General features: G+C 43.8%; 3 protein-coding genes across 5 annotated transcripts; 2 read left to right on the top strand and 1 right to left on the bottom strand.

Annotated features, from left to right (window-relative positions):
- Positions 1-1,170: 1,170 nt before the first annotated feature.
- tbccd1 (TBCC domain containing 1) lies at positions 1,171-8,446 on the top strand. 3 transcript variants are annotated; one of them, XM_067515640.1, is made up of 9 exons: positions 1,171-1,342; positions 5,071-5,135; positions 5,214-5,480; positions 5,660-5,818; positions 5,908-6,024; positions 6,182-6,431; positions 6,599-6,785; positions 6,861-7,367; positions 7,706-8,446. In XM_067515640.1, exons 2-9 carry the CDS (start codon positions 5,073-5,075, stop codon positions 7,917-7,919), a joined length of 1,764 nt encoding a protein of 587 aa, XP_067371741.1. In that variant the 5' UTR covers positions 1,171-1,342; positions 5,071-5,072; the 3' UTR covers positions 7,920-8,446. The 3 variants fall into 3 exon arrangements, with proteins under 3 accessions (XP_067371741.1, XP_067371743.1, XP_067371742.1); XM_067515641.1 differs by lacking the exon at positions 1,171-1,342 and adding an exon at positions 1,389-1,491; XM_067515642.1 differs by lacking the exon at positions 5,214-5,480.
- Positions 8,447-9,027: 581 nt separating this feature from the next.
- Positions 9,028-17,776, bottom strand: lcmt2 (leucine carboxyl methyltransferase 2). The gene is made up of 14 exons (XM_067515639.1): positions 17,629-17,776; positions 17,014-17,138; positions 16,540-16,621; positions 16,271-16,454; positions 16,014-16,170; positions 15,692-15,881; positions 15,506-15,613; positions 14,746-14,833; positions 14,416-14,634; positions 14,012-14,242; positions 13,836-13,933; positions 12,921-13,108; positions 12,703-12,838; positions 9,028-12,578 (listed from the first exon to the last, which is right to left on the bottom strand). The coding sequence occupies exons 1-14, from the start codon at positions 17,668-17,670 to the stop codon at positions 12,420-12,422; spliced, it is 2,007 nt and encodes a 668-aa protein (XP_067371740.1). The 5' UTR covers positions 17,671-17,776; the 3' UTR covers positions 9,028-12,419.
- crygs2 (crystallin, gamma S2) lies at positions 10,581-12,125 on the top strand. Its single transcript, XM_067515953.1, is given in 5 exon segments — positions 10,581-10,690; positions 10,857-10,876; positions 10,879-10,937; positions 11,206-11,448; positions 11,853-12,125. Coding segments are annotated over 5 exon segments (705 nt in total).
- Positions 17,777-18,433: the final 657 nt, after the last annotated feature.

The following is an 18,433-nucleotide window of genomic DNA, read 5'->3' as shown; positions in this document are numbered from 1 at the left end:
GTACAGGCCACTGCTGCGTTCACGTCCTGTCGTCTGAAGCAGTATTACGAGCAGCACAGTGGAGAAAACAAACAAACAGTACAAGCAAGTCTCGGACTTGTAATTCTTTGTCTCAGAATTTCTGGCACCCACACTGTCTCCCACATGGAAGGATTGTGTCCCAATGTGCCTCCGCTGCTTTAAATGCTTTTGACTTATGAAACTTGCCTGTCTTATTTGTCCAGAGCAACTCCAAGTTAGTACATATGTCATTCTAATTACAATATGAGTTTTAATTATACTATTGTTTTTGTGTGGGGGTTTTTTTTGTGTGTCTTTTTCTGTTCTCTCTAAGGTGCTGGATGCTTATTAAAATTTGTAAATCTTATAATAAGTACACGTCAAAAGTAACGCCTACATGGTACATACAGTGTTTCTGATGGAAACTAAGGCTAACAATATACACTTAAGGCACTTCAGCTTTCATTTCAAATCTAATGAGTCATAATAAAAATTGTCTCATTGTTCAGATACTTACACACTTTTTGTCTTTTCACAAAAAGGTTCTTAAATATCTGAAATTAACTACTGTTGGAAAATAACTAAGTATACTTACTCAAGCACTGTCTTTAGCACAACTTGATTATTTCCAAAACAATTCTGTGAATTCAATTCACAGCTACATCAATAAAGTGATGAACGCATAAATGCATCAGTAATTATTAAATTTAGCAAACATTACATTTACCGACAGCAAATGAGCCACAACCCACCTGTTTGTTCTGGGCTGGGGACCATGGCACCAAGGTGGCTCTTGATGACTGGCTGATGCGTTACCCATTTAGCTGCCAGGCTTTTTGTACTTTGTCTTAAGTAACTTAATTGTGAGTATTTATACATTGTTGTATTGCAATTTTTACCTAAGTGAATGATCTGAGAACTTTTTCTGACACTGCTCTGTAATAATGTAATAATGCTTTGGGTAATTTTGCTATTGATACTCATGTACATTTTATTGATAGTATGTATCGTACGTTAAATAGAACTTTTAACAAAACACGTAAAAGATTTTAAACCTTTTCACCAGTGTTTTAAACTATGGCTTAAAGAATTTTTACACTCTCTTTTTACACTTATTTCCGTACCTGTACCCGACGTGCTTCCATTCTGCCGACAGTGCGTTAATGCAGCATAAAGCGCGTCCCCGCGAGCTGCGCGCAACAGATGTCAGCTCAGCTCTGAGCGCCAAACGGGAAGAAGTGCAGATGCGAGTTCGACTGCGACCACAACAAATCGCATCAGCGACATCTTTCGAGGCGGATCGACGAGCTGCTGGACACCGGAGCGAGGACAGAGGCTGAGAGTAAGAACTAATGAGCCACAGTTTGATCCCAGACTCCTGTTTGTTAGCCTGCTTAGCTAACGGGAGCTAACGCCGCCGAGCTGCTGTGTCGGTGGACATAACATCGCTCTGGCCAACAAGCTGCTTTTAACGTCGAACCACACCAGTTAGTGAGTCCCGGTAACTTATACTCGTTAGATTTTTATTATATTACCACAGGTTTTAGCTTGGTCGCGGACTAGCGGCGTTGGTGACAGCAGCCTGGTTGTCATGGGAGCATCAAAGTATCCGGTAACTTCAGCATCACAGGACTTGGTCAATAAAAAAACTACAGTATAAACGGCCTTTGGCACAGGTAGAACACAAAGCCACTTTTCAAATAAAAGGTCAAGTGCTCACCTTGAAGTAAATACTCAACTACACTGCTCCACTTCAGACTCTCTACAGTACAAGCTGTCAAATGTTGCTAAATGAAGTAAACGCAGTGTATTTAAAAAGCAAAGTGACGCCGAAGTGTGCGGCATTTGTTTAAGAATAGAGTTCAAACAGCAGGGAACACTGACCTGTGGTGAAGCTTTTCACTGTGGATTTACAGAAATGTGCAATTCTAGTGCCGATTGACAAACCTTTACAGAGGAACATGCCAAGGGATTATTTCTAGCGATGAATGAAAATAAGGTCTGTCACTGCAGATATCAGTGGGAAAACTACAACATTTCATTTTGGCAAAGTAAAAGTAGAAATATTCCAGTAAAGTACAAGTATGATAAAAAAAAAATAGTACTCCAGTACAATACAGGACTAAATGTACTGAAACCGAAAACGTTTTTACCTATTCTTGTTGTTTATACTATTCTTTATTAGGTTAATTTGAAAAGAATGTTTAATGGAAGTGAAGCAGTTTGAGCAAAGTGGTTACTCTGCCTCCAAAGACACAGCCTTTAAAAGCACACATTTTCCCACCACGTGTTTCCTAATTGGGACACTGTTGGATGGATAATAACAAAAGGGATGTGGTGGTTAGAGATTCCATTTAAGAGTTAATGTATAATATAATCTACAAATTATAAGTCATCTACAATATAATACACAAGTCATACAGATGAATGTGGGAGTTAAAGTCTGTGACACATGTTCTGGACTTTACGTTTGTAAACTGTGTACTTGATTGAGTAAAGTGTGTGTGTGTGTGTGTGTGTGTGTGTGTGTGTGTGTGTGTGTGTGTGTGTGAGAATCTTTGACAAGGAATAAGAGAAAAACAGGATATGGTGTTTGTCCCTGAAAACTGTTGCTAGGGAGGAGAAAGGTGGGAGAGTATACGAGTCTCTGTTGGGAGACGCCGGTGGCTGCTGCTTTATTCCTTTTTTGCTTCGGCTTTGTGTCTATTTCCTTTGTGAGTTTTATTATCCTGTCTGATACAAATTGGACCCTCTGTGTACTCTTGTACAATAAATGTATTTTCTTAATATATGGACTTGTGTATCTGAGAAGACTCTTTCTGCTTCTTGCCTCCCTGCTTCAGATGGTTTTCAACAAGGGAAAAGTTGCCTTTTGCAAAAGTTGGGATGCCCTCTGGGCTGGGAGGTGAACGGAGCTAATGCCTTCAAAACCTGATCGGCTGTCATTCAGGAACCTATTTTACCAACCTACCAATAGGTGGAATTTTTATTAAGACAGGATGTGAGATTACTTAGGCTAATGTTAATATGGCAATGAATTGACTAACTGCATGTGACTGTCTCGTGCTTATATAACTCCGAATATTGATGCAGCCTATTGGATTCTAGATTTCAGAATTTGGCAGATGAAGGTTTGAGCGGAGCTAAATTAGGGGCTATAAATACGTCTGCATTGGATTAAATCTATGCGACGGTTGTAAGCGCAAAGGTCTGTACTGACTGGATCCTACCGACTAGGATTTGACTTAGCTCAACATAGGATTGAAAACTCAAATGGTTTTGTAGGTTGAGAAAATAGAGCACAAGTGAGTTCTGTAAGCAGACAGGCTGCAGTTGGGGTCAGGCACAAAAACTGATAGTGCTCACATAATTGGAGTCAAACCACTGATCTGTAGAGGTTCGAAAGACGGTACTGCTGCAGGATAATGGCGTGAAAGGGATATTGCCCAGAACTGATCAATCTGCACTTATAACCTCTTTTTAAGAGACCGACTTCACACAGAGAGCGGCTGGAAGACAGAAAACACAATCGCACTGAAAGCACCTTGTAAATATTATAGATGGATAAATAATAAAGAGGTGACTGAAGAGATAATCTCTCTAACAGGCTTATATGCTTCATGTTGTCATGTTCAGTGTCTGAGAAATACACTGAGGTTCTGTCCTGCTGGGGAAGAAACTGTTTCTTTTCCCTCTCAGGCAGGTTGTGTGTGTCCGAGACATAAGTGTGCCGGCCCAAGTGTGTGTGTTCTATCTGTGCTCTGGAATGATGTGTCAGTGTGAGAGTGATGTGTGTTATGAGAACTTATGGTTGGGGTGTTGAGAGATGTCTACACGTGTGTTTGAGTGGTGTATTTAAGTGCAGGATGTTTATGAAATGTTCAGGTGTTTGCTGGGATAGATGCACTATGTGCTGATCTTTCTGTGTCTCAGTGTGGACTAGTCCTAATGGTTTTTCTTTTCCCGCTGTGGGTCTGTGTGTACGTAAAGAAGTGTGATTCTCATAGTCTGGTGAAGAACAAACTGCATTAGGTTTTTCTTTTACTGTGGTTTGATTTGCATGTTTTGCTAAAGGCCTTTCTTTGACAGAAAGGGAGAAATTGAGATGAGAGTTCAGACTGAATATAGGGTGTGGCAGCTGACGAGAGCCGGCACTTGCACTGGTCCAAGCCAAACTGGACGGGACTTTAGATGGCAGCTCCAGCTGCCCCCCCTCCCATGAGCAATGCTGAGCAGTCCTACACACTTGGAGTCGAGAAACTTTAAGGCAGCAACTTATTTTTCTGTGCATTTATCCATTTATACTTACAAAGCCCATTTTGACATACATTTAGATTTGCAGTTAAATCTGTTGTTTTGGATTTTTTACATTAACACATTTATTAGATTTTATTTTGTGTGAGAGTTGAAGTTCATAGGCTTAAAAAAAGAGACAGATCCACTGTGTGACCTGTCACAGTCAGAGGAGGAAATAGAGGAGAATTACCTGAGATTTATTTGAACACAATTACACTTTCAGGTAGAAATCCCAGACATATACGTGGTATATCTGATCAGATTGTTAAACCTTTACCTTTTACTGAGACGTATGAATATGAACAAGAGTGCAGTAAGAGGGACAAGCAGGAGGATGAAGACAGTGCCATACTGGAACATCTAGCATCACAACAACCTGAGAGAGTGGACTACTACTCTCCTGGGAGAAAGGGACAGTAGATCATGCTGTGTTTGATCTTTGGAGAGAACAAAAGAGACACTATTTTCAAGCCCGGTAAGATGTGATGAGGGCGTGTACACCTGTGTAAGACCTACTGAGACGGATCACCTAACAGGATCGGGACAACTTCACTTAAAGCCCCATTCGCCTGCAATTTGGGACGCATAAAAAGATGTGGTCCCCTTTCAAAACACAGTGACATGAAGAAGTGATCACTTGTCTGTGATGCCATATAGGTCGAAGTTTGGCTTTTAGTATTTTAGTACCATGCTACCTCACTGTTCTTACTGAGAAATTGTTGCATGTGTGTTATTTGTCCTACATCCGCTTATTTTTGTTTCCTTTCTCTTTAGACATGGAGGCAGACAGTGTGATGATATGGCCACGTATGGAACCCTTCCTACTGGGTGTCCTGCAGGTGAATATACCTTTAGCAACTCTTTAACATGAGGATGTCCTCCAGTGGTTGTAATAACTGGAGTTGATGCTATTGTAGGTGGCTCCCTCCTCCAAGCTCAGCCTGCACTATCTTCGCAAGATGGCGACGTATGTGCGAACACGGGACGGCTGCTTCCCCATTCTGTGCTGGCCCATGTGGAGGCACATCGCCTGTGGAAAGTTGCAGCTTCCAGAAGACCTCGCGTGGCTCTATTTTGAGACCTTTGACCTTCTCCTTGGCCACAGTCCAGAGGAGAAGCTGGAGTGGGCCGAGTGTCTCTCCCAGTGCTCTTCCAAAAGTGAGCTGGACAAACAAAGAAGCAAGGTGACTGCTCGGTTTACCGTGAAAAGTAATACTACTTCATCGCCCCAGTTAACGTTTTTGTGCCCTCTCTCACTCTTTCAGCGGAGGGTTATTGTTGAGGAAGTTGCTGTAACCAGATCTCAGATCTTAATAGGAGCTACACATGTGATGTGCGCTTTTTTCTTTTTTTAATACTCCAGTTGTCTGTGGACACTCTGCAGTTCCTCCTCTTCCTCTACATTCAGCAGCTGAACCGCATGTCTCTGCGCACGTCTCTGATCGGCGAGGAGTGGCCCAGCCATCGCACTCGCTCCCCATCGCCGTCAGATCGAGAGGCCAAGACAAGCTCTCAAAACAAGGTCCGTCTTCTGATAACTACCCGCCGGTGGTCAGACACCGTCTACGTAATCAAGTTCAAAGTGCAAATGTTTTCCGTTTGCTTCAGCAGAACTGGGATGATCAGGCTCACCTGTCGTTTGTGCAAAGCCATCTAGCTGAGATTCTGGAGCTGTTGGCGGAGCCAGACCAGCTCTCTCAGTCTGGACAGGCCCTAAGAGACTGTCAGGTGTGTTGATAGTGAGCACACGCACTTGTGTTAGTGCTTAGCCGTTCATGAGACAGGATTTTACAACTACCTGTGGCATCATTCATCATTCACAATTCAAAGCAGTGCACCAGAACAAAAAAGATTAGTGCTTTTTCACATTTTCTTTTTTTGCCAGATCTCTCTGGAGGCGGTTCGGAGCTTGGGCCTGCTCTTGGAGGGCTCGTTCAGCCGCAGCAATGCTGTGCAGCCGGTCCACAGGCTGCTGAACAAACCTCCGCTTCAGGCAAAAGCTGGCTACTGCACACTTAGCCGCTCCTTCCCCTTGTACAAGTTACTCTCCTGTCTACAGCAAATCCTCATACTTAACCCATTTGGAATCACCGCTTGCCTGCACTCGGGCAAGAAACTGGCTTGGGCTCAACAAGGTATCGTAACATGTTCAGGGACTAATTCTAGTTTCTTAAAGGTCTGTACAGTAACTTTGACACAGCATGTTTGAAGCCAAACACTTAAGAGTTGGTGTGTTTGGCCTTTTCTGCAGTCATCACTGTTTCTGAACCTTTCTGGGACTAATTCTGTTTCTACATTCTAGTGGAGGGGGCCATGAAGCGAGCCAAAATAGCCAGGAACACCCATACGGCTCCACCTGGCAGTAAGATGGTGCTGATGTCCCAAGTGTTTAGGCAGACCCTGGCTAAAACCTCAGAGAAACTGACTGGTGCCAACATCAAAATCCACAGATGCTCAGAAGCCTTCATCTACCTTCTCTCACCTCTCAGGTGAGTCTTGCCTCCATCATTACAGGCTACGTTGTGGACATGCTTTACATGTCGTGGTTTCTGTGGCTCCCTTAGATCAGTCAGTGTGGACAAATGTCGTGACAGCACGGTGGTTCTGGGGCCCGTCGAGACCAGTGTCCACGTCCACAGCTGCCACAATGTAAGATTGGTGTGTGTGGCTGGCAGGATCGCTGTGGGAGCCTCCTCGCATTGCACTGTCCACGCCCTGACACCCACTAACCCTCTGCTGCTGCCTGGAAATACTGACATCACCCTGGGACCTTTCCACACTTTCTATCCCTCTCTGGAGGACCATATGGCCAGCGTGGGGCTGGCTGTAGTCCCCAATGCCTGGGATCGACCCTTGGTTCTGGGGACGGAAGGACTCGTCAACCCAGAGTCTGCCTGCTACCGCCTGCTGCCCCCAGCCGAGTTTCACACAATGGCTGTGCCCTTCAAGATAGAGGGGGACACGTGTGAAGTGCCCGGTGAGCTGCCGCCTCAGTATCAGGCAGCTCTGGATGAAAAGCACAAGCGGATACAGGACTGGCAGAAGACTGTGATGGAGGCTCGGTTGAACGAGTGAGTGACGATTCAGGCCTGTTTCACACCATCATTATGTGGAAAAATCTGTCAGCACTGAAATGTCATCTGTGCATGTGAAAATGTTGTATTATTGCATTACCCAGTGTGAAGTTAAGACAAAAATCAATGCAGTTGTGACTCAGCCACTCAGCTGGTGATATTATAGAGGTCGGTGGAAGCATTAGTGTCAGAAAAGTCGCCCTAGGGGACCGTGACGGCACAGAGGACAACAACAGCGAAGTCGTCATTCTTCATTGATTTCTACATTGCATAACCATATTTTGACACCAGTCTCTTCCATGTTTGGCCTCTGATTTCTCATTTCTCTTCTCCAGGGAGCAGAAGCAACAGTTCCAGGACTTGGTAGAGGTCAAGTTCCACGAGTGGCTTTTGGAAACCGGGCACAGGCAGGAACTGGACAGCCTCATCCCACCCACAGTAACCTCTTTAAAGGACCCCAACGGGCCGGCAACAGACACGCACCAAGTTAAAGACATCAAACACATAAGAATTGGACGGGCCGTGGGACAGTCTCCTATGGCTTGTTGAACTGTTGCCAGCAGGATACTTCCACCTGCAAGTTCAACAGTGTTTCTGGTCCCACAGAGTGGAACAGTGGGTCTGTTGTTATTTCTATTGTACTGCATCGAATCTGGCTCTTACCACAGACCTCGTGGCTCCTTAGCACATCTAAGCCAAATGGGGAGTGTTGTGAAACCACATCACTGCACTCGTTTGAGCAGAGGTGTAGATTAAAAGTATAAATACCACAGGCTTAGCATCACTTCAGGCACTACAAACTATGGGACACATTAAAACAGCTTTGGTTTAGAGTTGAATCTAAATCGATCACGAATCAGGTTCAGCTGAGGACAGACACAATGATGGACATGAGCCCAAAACATGTTCTCCTCAAGCAATACAGCACTTAAAGCACTTGCAACTGGTTTTTACTATAGTGGTTATAATCTATAACCTCTGCGAACACGTTTGGCCTTTTCTGTATAGTCCCCAGTTCCTCCCACACTGTGTTCATACATGTAAACCTGATGATATTTTCTTAAAAAAAAAAACAAGTTCATTAAGTTTACAAATGCATGTAAAGATGGAAGATGTGGATGCTAAATAATTGTAGTTCCTTCGGTATTAGGAACATGTTACCAGCTCAGGTCGTAGTATTTTTGTGTTGTTAGAATATTAAATGAGTTGCCATTATGGGAAAACAGGATGGAATATTCATATAATTTATTTTAGATATGTGACTGGGCCAGCTACACACACAGGAAGTAGTTACACTGCTGTCTATTAGTTTAATCTTTCAAGCATGTGGTTTTTACCACGGCCCTCTGTTAATAAATCACTGTAGCTGTTTGATCAGTTCGTGGCTGGTGTGGCCAAAAAATGTAACACTCTTGCAAACAGTGTAGCAGTTTTTCCTGCTCTGCGATTTACTGCCGACCTGTCCTTCAATTTCTCCACTGCACCTTAAGTACCTGTTTTGACATGTTCTAGCAAAGTCGAACTTGTGGTCAGTTTGCACATCTATCTGCAGGTGTGCAACACACCCTAAATAATTGTTGTATAGATGTGTGCATATAGTAAAGTGTTTTTTTTTTTTTTTAAACTACCTTAATTCCAGAAGCATCTTTAGTAATAAATACCTCCAGGAATACTGCAGAGAAACCACATCGTAGTCCCACACTTTGGGTAACTACTCCAGTACTGCTACAGTAACTACTGCATATGTATTGAAAGCAGCATTTTATTGGTTATGAGACATTACTTGAAGAGATTAACTAAATAAATGGGCTGTCTAAATGCTTTACATTAGCGAAAAGATATAATAAAAATCTAAATGCTGGGATAAATCTATTTTTATGATGATATTGTTAAATGCCTTACTGCTGTAGCTCACTGAAAAACTTCCCTTTGATATGAACACATAACATTATGCAGCTACTATATGAGGAGCACAGAGTTTTGATGGTTGAATAATAAAGATTAATGGTCTTAACCATCACCTGCTTTTGGTTGTGTTTGTTCATACAGTGCACTACAACTTTGTAATAACTAATTCCTATATTAGAGAGAAATCAACTGCTCTCTGAAAGATGTTATAAACTGAATTTAATCACCTTCAGGATGGATCAATTTATGCATGACAGTCATAAACTGACTTGCTTTCCTTTTATATATCATAATCTTAGGGAATGGGAAATAAATATCTGGCCTGTCAGTCAGCTGGAAAAACTGATTAAAGGCCACTGTAAAATCTATGGTGAAGATTGTATTTACACTTCTGTTTGTTCTTAGCACCAACAACTTTTATGTAACTTACTTTAAGATAAGAAACATTTACTCATCCCACAGTGTGGACATTTCCATGTCGCAGCAGCAAATGTGTGGCAAACGTTTTTGTACAGAATGAGAAACAAAAAGTCACTATGAAAAATCTATATACATTTAAAAAAAAAAATACACAATGCAAACAAGTTTTTGCAATGTGATGAGTAGTGACTTTCATGTTGGTCTTGTCCAAAACAGGAACGTTGCCATTATGGTCAGGTCACAATTAAAAAGCTCAGTGGGAATTTACCTGGTTAAATAAAGGTGAAACTAATTCAAAAACATAATGTATAACGTTCAGTTTAGTTGATGCAGGTGCAGGTGCTGGAGGTGTTTGTAACATTCTGCCTCATTGTGAGATAAGATATAATGTATTTGAGAACCACACCATCACCTGTGACCTCACTAATAAACACAATTATATTTCCAACAAACTGATTATGTACTTTGAAAAAGAGAAGATAATGGCAGATCTGTTAAATTAGATTGTGCAGCCGTGCCTAATAAAGTGGCAACTGGACTTATGATGAGTTTATAAAATAAGCATAAAAGTTTAAATTAGCCCCACATTACCAACCACAATAGAAAAAGTTGTTTAAAAAAAAAAGGTTTAATACAATACTTTTTTAAAAAATTGCATTATTTTATACATAACATACAACTCATAGGGACTTTTTCCTGACAGATTTGTACTTTTAAAAATGTTTTGAATTGAGGGATTTTATTTCTCTTTAATAGTGTGTTATGTTTACTTAAGGACCCGAACTGGTCTCTGTCTGGATTCTTCCAGTAGGCCGATATAAGTCATGAGTTGGCAGGTCCTCGCCATGCGGGGGGCAAGCGGGTGGAGCTGGCATGTGAAACATGGTGCGAGAGCTGGAGCCGGCCGGGGGGGGGGGGGTAGGGTGGGCACTGGACCCAGCCAGTAGAGAAATGGGGTCAATGGACGCTTACCATGCCCAGACCATTATGCCGTAATCCTTCCTCGCTTTTCTGGAAAAACTGAATAGCACTAGAATCACTGACTCAATTTTTGGATCTCATTTTCATGACAAAGCGATTGTTCCCTTTTGCCTCCGCTGTTGCTGTTTATAAACGTGGGACAGCGGGGGGGTATAAAAGGGTCTGCTGAGGGGCCAGTGCTGCATCGAGACCTCAGGGGAACCAGCCTCACTTGACATCACAGAAGCTATCCCAAACAGCAAAGCCAAGATGGGCAGGGTGAGTTCAGACAAAGTGATACCTGCATAGTCAGCTAGGCCACGGCAGGTACGTGGTTTGTGGTTTATAGGGGAGGTAAGTTTCACACCGTGCCGTTTTCTGCACTACGTGTTGTTCTGGTGGAGGATAAGGCTGCACTGCACCCACACTGCAGAAAGAACCTGTCTGGAGCCTTTGCCATGATGTTTGTCTCTTGAATGCGTCAGGAAATATTAAAACAGATGATGTCAAATCTCGATTGCTAAGAATCCCGTGTGTTGTCGTTCAGATCGTCTTCTACGAGGACAAGAACTTCCAGGGCCGCCGCTACGAGTGCGACAGCGACTGCTCAGATTTCCACACCTACCTGAGCCGCTGCAACTCCATTCGGGTGGAGAGTGGGGCCTGGGTGGTGTACGAGAGGCCCAACTACACGGGGTCTCAGTATGTCCTGACCAGAGGGGAGTACCCAGAGTACCAGCGCTGGATGGGGGTCAACGACCGCCTCAGCTCCTGCAAGATGATTCACTTTGTAAGTGAGCAGTCTGACCACTGCAAGTCTATTTTATTAACCACTGATTTACCCTCAGCTGTGAGGAACTGAGAACAGCTACAGCGAGTGCGTGAACGACTACGGAGGTGATGCTGCGAGCGACTGCAGGGCTCCACCTGGGTCTGACTGTGCGTAGATCAGGGTTTGGTCCGACTGACCCAGAGCCTGTGGGCAGATTCAGAGACACCACATTCACACAAAAATCGCGTGCACAGGTTTGAGCCTTTTATAGAGGCAGGATGCTAAAATCGAGGGGATGGTGTTTAAAATCTGTGCAGGGGAACGTTCATAATGATGCTCGTATTAACACTACCCCTCACCGTTACTCATTCTCCATTTTGAACCCTCCACTCCCCACCCTCCTTCTGTCACCCCCTTTTCAGACCAGTGGGACCCCGTACAAGATGCAGCTCTATGAGAAGGCAGACTTTGGGGGCCAGGTCTACGAGGCCACGGAGGACTGCCCCTCGCTCCTAGAGAAGTTCCGCTGGAGGGAGGTCAACTCCTGCAAGGTCTATGACGGCTGGTGGGTTTTCTACGAGCACCCCAACTACCGTGGTCACCAGTACTTCCTGGAGAAGGGGGAATACCGCAAGCCAGGAGACTGGGGTGCCGTCAGTCCAACAGTGCAGTCCTTCAAGCGCTTCACCGAATGATTTACCCTCCATCCAAAACATTCAAAGACTTCTATGAGTGGACATTTAGCTACAACTACTATGTTATTTTGAACTGAGGTCTCACAAATTAAAACCTGTCCAGCAAGCAAAACTTTCTCTGTGGTTGTTTAATATCAAAATAAGAACATTTTGCATCCTCCACACTTCAGGGCTCAGTAATAAGTCACACATCCCTGGAGCTTTCAGCACAGCTCAAGTAAGCTCTTCAGAGTGCACCCTGTCTGAGATGTCAGAAGGTTGGACTTCATGTCATTTCAGTTTAATAGTAATCCTTCATCCCAGTGCAGGTCTGAGGTCCACAGTGACCGGCCGAGGGTTGAAGTGAGTCCCAAATGAGAAACAGTTCCCTCCCCCACCAACCAGAAGCAGCTCCTCTGAGTCGATCAGCTCAGAGCAGAAAGAGTGGAGCATCAGAGGCCACGGCACCGAGCTCTGCAGATTACAACACACAGACAGCGACTGGTTATTCAGGATCCTGCCGTAGATTTATCCTCTACAACCTGAGATCAAGACAGTGAATTTGTCTTATTTGTCTATGAGCTTCGTGTTCACTGACCGTGTCCAGACTGAACTCCACGCTGCTGCAGGTGGAGAGGCTGATCACAACAACGCCTGGCACACCGTCTGAATGCAGCCAAACTCCCCCGACCACAACCAGCCTGTCACCAGCCACATGTGCGGAGTGAGAGTATCTACGAAATGCACAGAACACCGGCTCTTAGTGAACGTTTTCTCGAGCAGGCGCTTAAGGTCAGCGAGAAATGAACAACGCACCTGGGAACGGGAGGCGGCCGCACCTCTACTCTCTCCCAGCAGAAGCCTCTCTCAGTTGGCCTTAAAAAGACCGTGTCCCCCATCGGCACCCCTGTTCTGTCCAGGCCTCCGAACACCACCGCACCTCCCTGATAGGAACAGGCCGAGTGGGAATGGCGACCCTCTGGTGCTGCGCCCTCTACTGGGATCTGTCAATAACACACCGTGTACACAAATTGATATTTGTGATCTGTTGCGAGTAACAGCAGTGGCTTCGTGTTCTGCTCGGTTTTGTGGGCAGTGAAAAGAACTCAGAAGTCTGCAGACGATAACAACAAATACGGCTTGTTCAGTATTGGTCCAACTAGAAACTAAATATCACACATATGAATCGTTTGTAAATCAGACTTTCGGTGCCATATAAAGAATCTTTTGACATAAAGTTTGATACTAAAACAACATCTTTACCAAGCAAATCACTCCATGAGTAATAACAGAGCCAGGTGGTCAAAAGAATGGAACGGAGATGTTACATAAGAACGAAATGAGTATTTCGTGTCATAACAGAGGTGAGTCCTACTTCACAGAAACCTTCATAAAGACCCTAAGAGCTTTTAACTAACATCTGGTGAAATATCCAGGCTCCTGTGGTGTAATATGCTCACAAATGTTGTCACAAAACTGTCTAGAAAGGACCAAATTAGTATTTGGTATGACAATAATATTTTTATTTGGAGAGAGCCAGACTATTTCCAAATTATAAGACAGATTTGGACAACTTGTGAAATTCATTGGTGAATGCTGCAAATTCTCATCTGAACCAACCAGGTTATGCGACTGGCTCCTGGATGAGGCCCAGTGTGATTTGAAGACCATGTGAGTGCTACCACAGCGTGTGACAATAAGCATTTGTTTATGTGGATCACAAATGCAAACCTCAGTCCAGCGCTGCCGGTCTAGACACAGGAAGTGTGCATCACCCAGAACTGCCTCGGACTCGTTCTTTCCACCAAACACAAACAGAAAATCTTTGCCTACAGAGAAAGATACAAACGTCTTCTTGTAACGATGAGTCAGTCAACACAAAGACATCATTTAAGACTTGATCTAACCTTTGTGACTAATCATCGAAGCAGTGTGCCTCCATCTTGGTGGTGGTTTGTCACCAGTACACACGATCTGCTCTACCCAAAGTTTTAATGAGTCTGGGGGAGCAGGGGGACCCCCGGGGTCAAGAGTCACTTTGAAAAGGCCCTGGACTGGGTTGAGTGGGGAGGAGCGACCCCCGTAAACCACAGTAACTCTTCCAGGAAGTGAGGTAACCGTGTGGTAGAGTCGCACACCTGGGAGGAGGCCACAAGACAAAGAAATGGTAACACAGGAAGGAAAATATGCCTCACTTGACTTACTTGGGTCCAGATATAATATTACACCGTGAGATTAATTTATGGGCAAATTAGTGCCACGGCAAAAACTACAACTGACAGAAAAAAAAGAAAAAAAAAAGCCCCCTCACCCAAATGCACTGATGGCTCCACACTGATGGCTCTCCAGCCTTCTTTGCCTCTGAACAGGACTTTACTTGCTGCCCCCCTGCCTCCTCTGCTGGAGCCTCCCGTGAGCAGGACCTGCCCTGGATGCATCAAGGTGGAAGCCATCCCCAGCCCCTCCAAACTAACCGGTGCAGTCTTCACATTGAGGGCTCTGGGGCTCCAGGACGGGCCAACACATGGTACTATTGGAAAAAAAAAAAAAATGCAGAGACACCAAAGCCCATCATTTTAGTTGATGTAGGAAATACATGTAGACGGGCAAAGAAGCCGTTCATAAGCTCTAATTATGCTACCTGAGTGATGTGTGAGCAGACACTGAGCCATGGAAGAGCCTCGAGATGCAGTGAGGATGAAGTAGTGTGAACACTTTTGGTGCCACTCCTGAAGACAGAGGGAGTCTGAATCATCAATCACATTTTGAATAGGATCCAATAAGTCACATATTTACAGCAAACCTAGAGCAGATCACAAGGGAACTTATATGTCTATTTCTAGAAAAATAAAACAACATTCATTTATTTATTAGTTGAGGTTAATGACCTTATGTTAAATGTTTATGTGTGGCAAACGTGTGTGGGTTTGGGTGGTTCCATCAATGTGAGGACAAGCACATTTGAAGAACAGAAATCTGGGTCTTCTGGGCTCAAAAACAAAAGCGATTTTTGAAGATCATAGAAGAAGAGTTGTTCAGGAAGCCAACCAACATCCCTGAGCTGAAGCTGTTCAGTGAGGACGAAACCCTCCAACATAGTAATGTTTATTTAAAGCTATATCTGCCAAATGGGGTCACGCCAGCTACCATTTACTTTTGCCACACACAAAAAAAATTGAAGACTAATGAATTTTCCACATCGATCAAACAAATGAGCTGTGACAGACCCTGCTGACACGTTGTAAACGTATCTCAAATAAAGCCCCATTCATCATTGTTCCTGCCACTCGGGAGTTGGAGGTATTTCTGTGGGGCACACCTGAAAACAAGGACACCGTGCAGACAAAGCGTCCTGGGAACTTGCGGCGTGGAAAAGCAGCCGCCGCATTTCAAAATCTCACCTCATACTCATCGAAAGGTTCCAGGCTCTCGACTCTGCACCGCTCCCCCTCGGGGACGAGCCCCAGGTAGAAGTCATTCATATCCACACACACACACCGCTCCCAGCCCTGCAGACAAAAACACCCGTTTATTAAAACACCGTGACCCCATCGAATCAAACTAATTAAACTAATCTGAATACCGGCCTTGTCCAAGAACCTGTGTATCTGTGCAGCCTGGTCTGGGTACTGTCGAAGGGCGTGCAGGGTCGAATTCAGTTTCAGGAAATGATCCTGCATGATCCGACCAAAAGGATCTTGTGGACGAATTTGCTCATACATAACGAAGAGAGACTGCGGCAGAAACTTCGCCGCCCAACTAATGACAGCATCTGACCTGGAAGACACGCAGCAATTCAATTCGATTAAACTTTAAATATACAACGCCATTTCACGACAAAGTGAAACTCAAGGCCCTTTACAGAATACAGTCAAGACTATGCAGATACAGAAAGATAAAGCTGCTCACCATTGTGTTTCCATGTACGTGAGCACCACCTCAGAGAGAATAAGAGTGGGTGCAGCCCAATCCATTTCAGCTGCAGCCAGAGCCTCTTCCAGCTGGGACTTCTCTCTAACATCCACCCCTAGCAGACGGTACTGAGAGCTGGACACATACACAGGGCCTGCAGGCAATATCTATAACGTTACCTACATGACAAATCCATTGTATTTACAAAATGTCTGACAATCTCTTTGGATCTAATTGTGGATTAAATGACAAACCTGTAAGAGAAGGTAAATTAAAGTTTTCTAACATCCCCCTTAGTGTGACATTAGAATTGATCAGGGCTGCTTTGCGCAAGGTGACGTCTGGGAAATCCACCTCAAACACAACAGCTCTGTCGAGAACTCCGTCCGAGTGCAGGCGGAAATACAAAGAGTCGAACCCGGCACCCAAAGACAGAATCTAGAAAAATGGGCAACAGTGGAAAGATGGAACTTGAAATACAAACCACCTGCACACAACTACTGGGGACATGTTGTTAACGTACCTGTCTCTTGGGGCAATTTTCAGTAACCTGCAAAAACCTCCCCACACAGTGGTCCACAGCCCTCCAGCGCACATAGTAGCCCCTGAAACATGCAAACAAAGTAACTTTCACTTGTCATTCACATTCTGGACTCCCAGGCCTAACAGGAAAAACTCCTATGTTTATGCTGATGTATCAGTTATTACAAATTATTACATGTCATTTCTCCTTCACCCTCCACAGTATTACCCCAGTTGGATACATAGTAAAAGAATTATTCGATTAATACAAGAAAAAGTTGTAGTGAAGAATAAGCAGTTTAATCAACAAATATTTGGTACTTGCTGCTTTTCTCTGTTTTAAATCATTGCAAATTAGTTATGTGTTTGTTAGCTACAGACGTGTCCTTTTGCGTAGTTTTTGTGTTAGAATTAGTGACTGATCATTCACTGAGTCCAGTTCGTTTGAGGGACAAAGGTTGAGGCGTTGACTCACCTGTTGATGAGGGGGGCTCTCCTGGCCGCTTTGCACACAAAGTGTTGGAGGAAAGCATCCTGGAAGTAGCCCCGTGCTGCAGCGGACACCTTGCTCACCACACTGCTGTCATTGGTGCCCTGCACCTGGGTGACGAAGACACAAAACCATCACAACAGAGCTCCACAAACACTGAAGGTTGGCGAACCCACGCTAAATAGGAAATTGTCACTAATTCACTAACACGGTGCAGAGTTTGGAAAATAAAACTACAAATTCAATCCAATTCAACTTTATTTCTCTAGTGCCAAATTCACATGAGCAATCACATGTGTTCATGGATCATTTTAGTTGTGTTTCTTGTATTTGGCCCCAAGCAAGTTTTCTGCTGTGACTTTTGTACTTGCACTGTATTTTTGGTTTTTGGTGATCTGATAATTACACGAGCAGTGAAATAGGTCTCAACATACATAAATGACTTGTTATAATTCGTGTTTTTATCCTTGGTGCTGCTTTTATATTGCGATGCATTTTAAAATATACAGCGCCCAAAGTACAGCACTTTAGTTTTTGAGTTTATTTGAGTTATACTATCGTGTTTTGCTAACGTCCTGTGCCGACAGACACTCCTCTTACCGCGGTGTCTCTCCCCTGCTTCTTTCGGTTTGCTGTTGGCATCGTGTCGGTGCGGCGCTTAAACTCCTGTTAGCGTTTTAGAAACTGTTAATAACAAGCGTCTTCTCGCGTCATTTCAAACACCCGTCACGTGGTGAAGACTTCCGGGAGGTTTCCGGCCACCCTGAGGTTTAGCGCCACCTGCGACTTGGAGGCTGCAACAGCCATGACTAATGCCGTTCAAACCTCTCAGCAAGTGAGACATTAAAGCGCAATAATCGATGCAAATAACGCCCCAGGATCTTTATTAAAAGAATAAAAACGTTTATTAAAATGAATAAACTCATTCTAGAATGGAATGCTCAAGTCCTGTGCTGACACTGGTTCTGTAAACTCTGGCTTAAAATTATTTTTAAAAGTGTAATTATGCCGCTGCTGCTACATTGCAACAGACTGGGTTTTTAAATGTTTCTAATTCACCTTAATCCTGCAAATCAGAATCTGCAATGAAAGCGTACAGAGACTATATTTTAATTTCACACATTCAAGAGATAGTTTCACACACACACACACACACACACACACACACACACACACACACACAAATAAAACTACAATGAAATAAAATACACAAAATCCATCACACAATGGAAATTATGAATTCATTTTTAAGTTGAAAACTATTTAACCATAAAATTATGAACAACAAAATGAGTTTCAAGTTAAAAACATGGATTGAATTGATCAATTATAAAGTTTTATTTTGCCATTTGTTTTGTTATCAGAATTGTGATGGTCCAAACTTTCCTGAATGTGTTAGAACCTC

Source organism: Channa argus, chromosome 9, assembly GCF_033026475.1.
Source record: "Channa argus isolate prfri chromosome 9, Channa argus male v1.0, whole genome shotgun sequence".
Lineage (NCBI taxonomy): Eukaryota > Metazoa > Chordata > Actinopteri > Anabantiformes > Channidae > Channa > Channa argus.
Note: the sequence above shows the minus strand (reverse complement) of the source record. Positions and strands in the feature narration are given on the sequence as shown.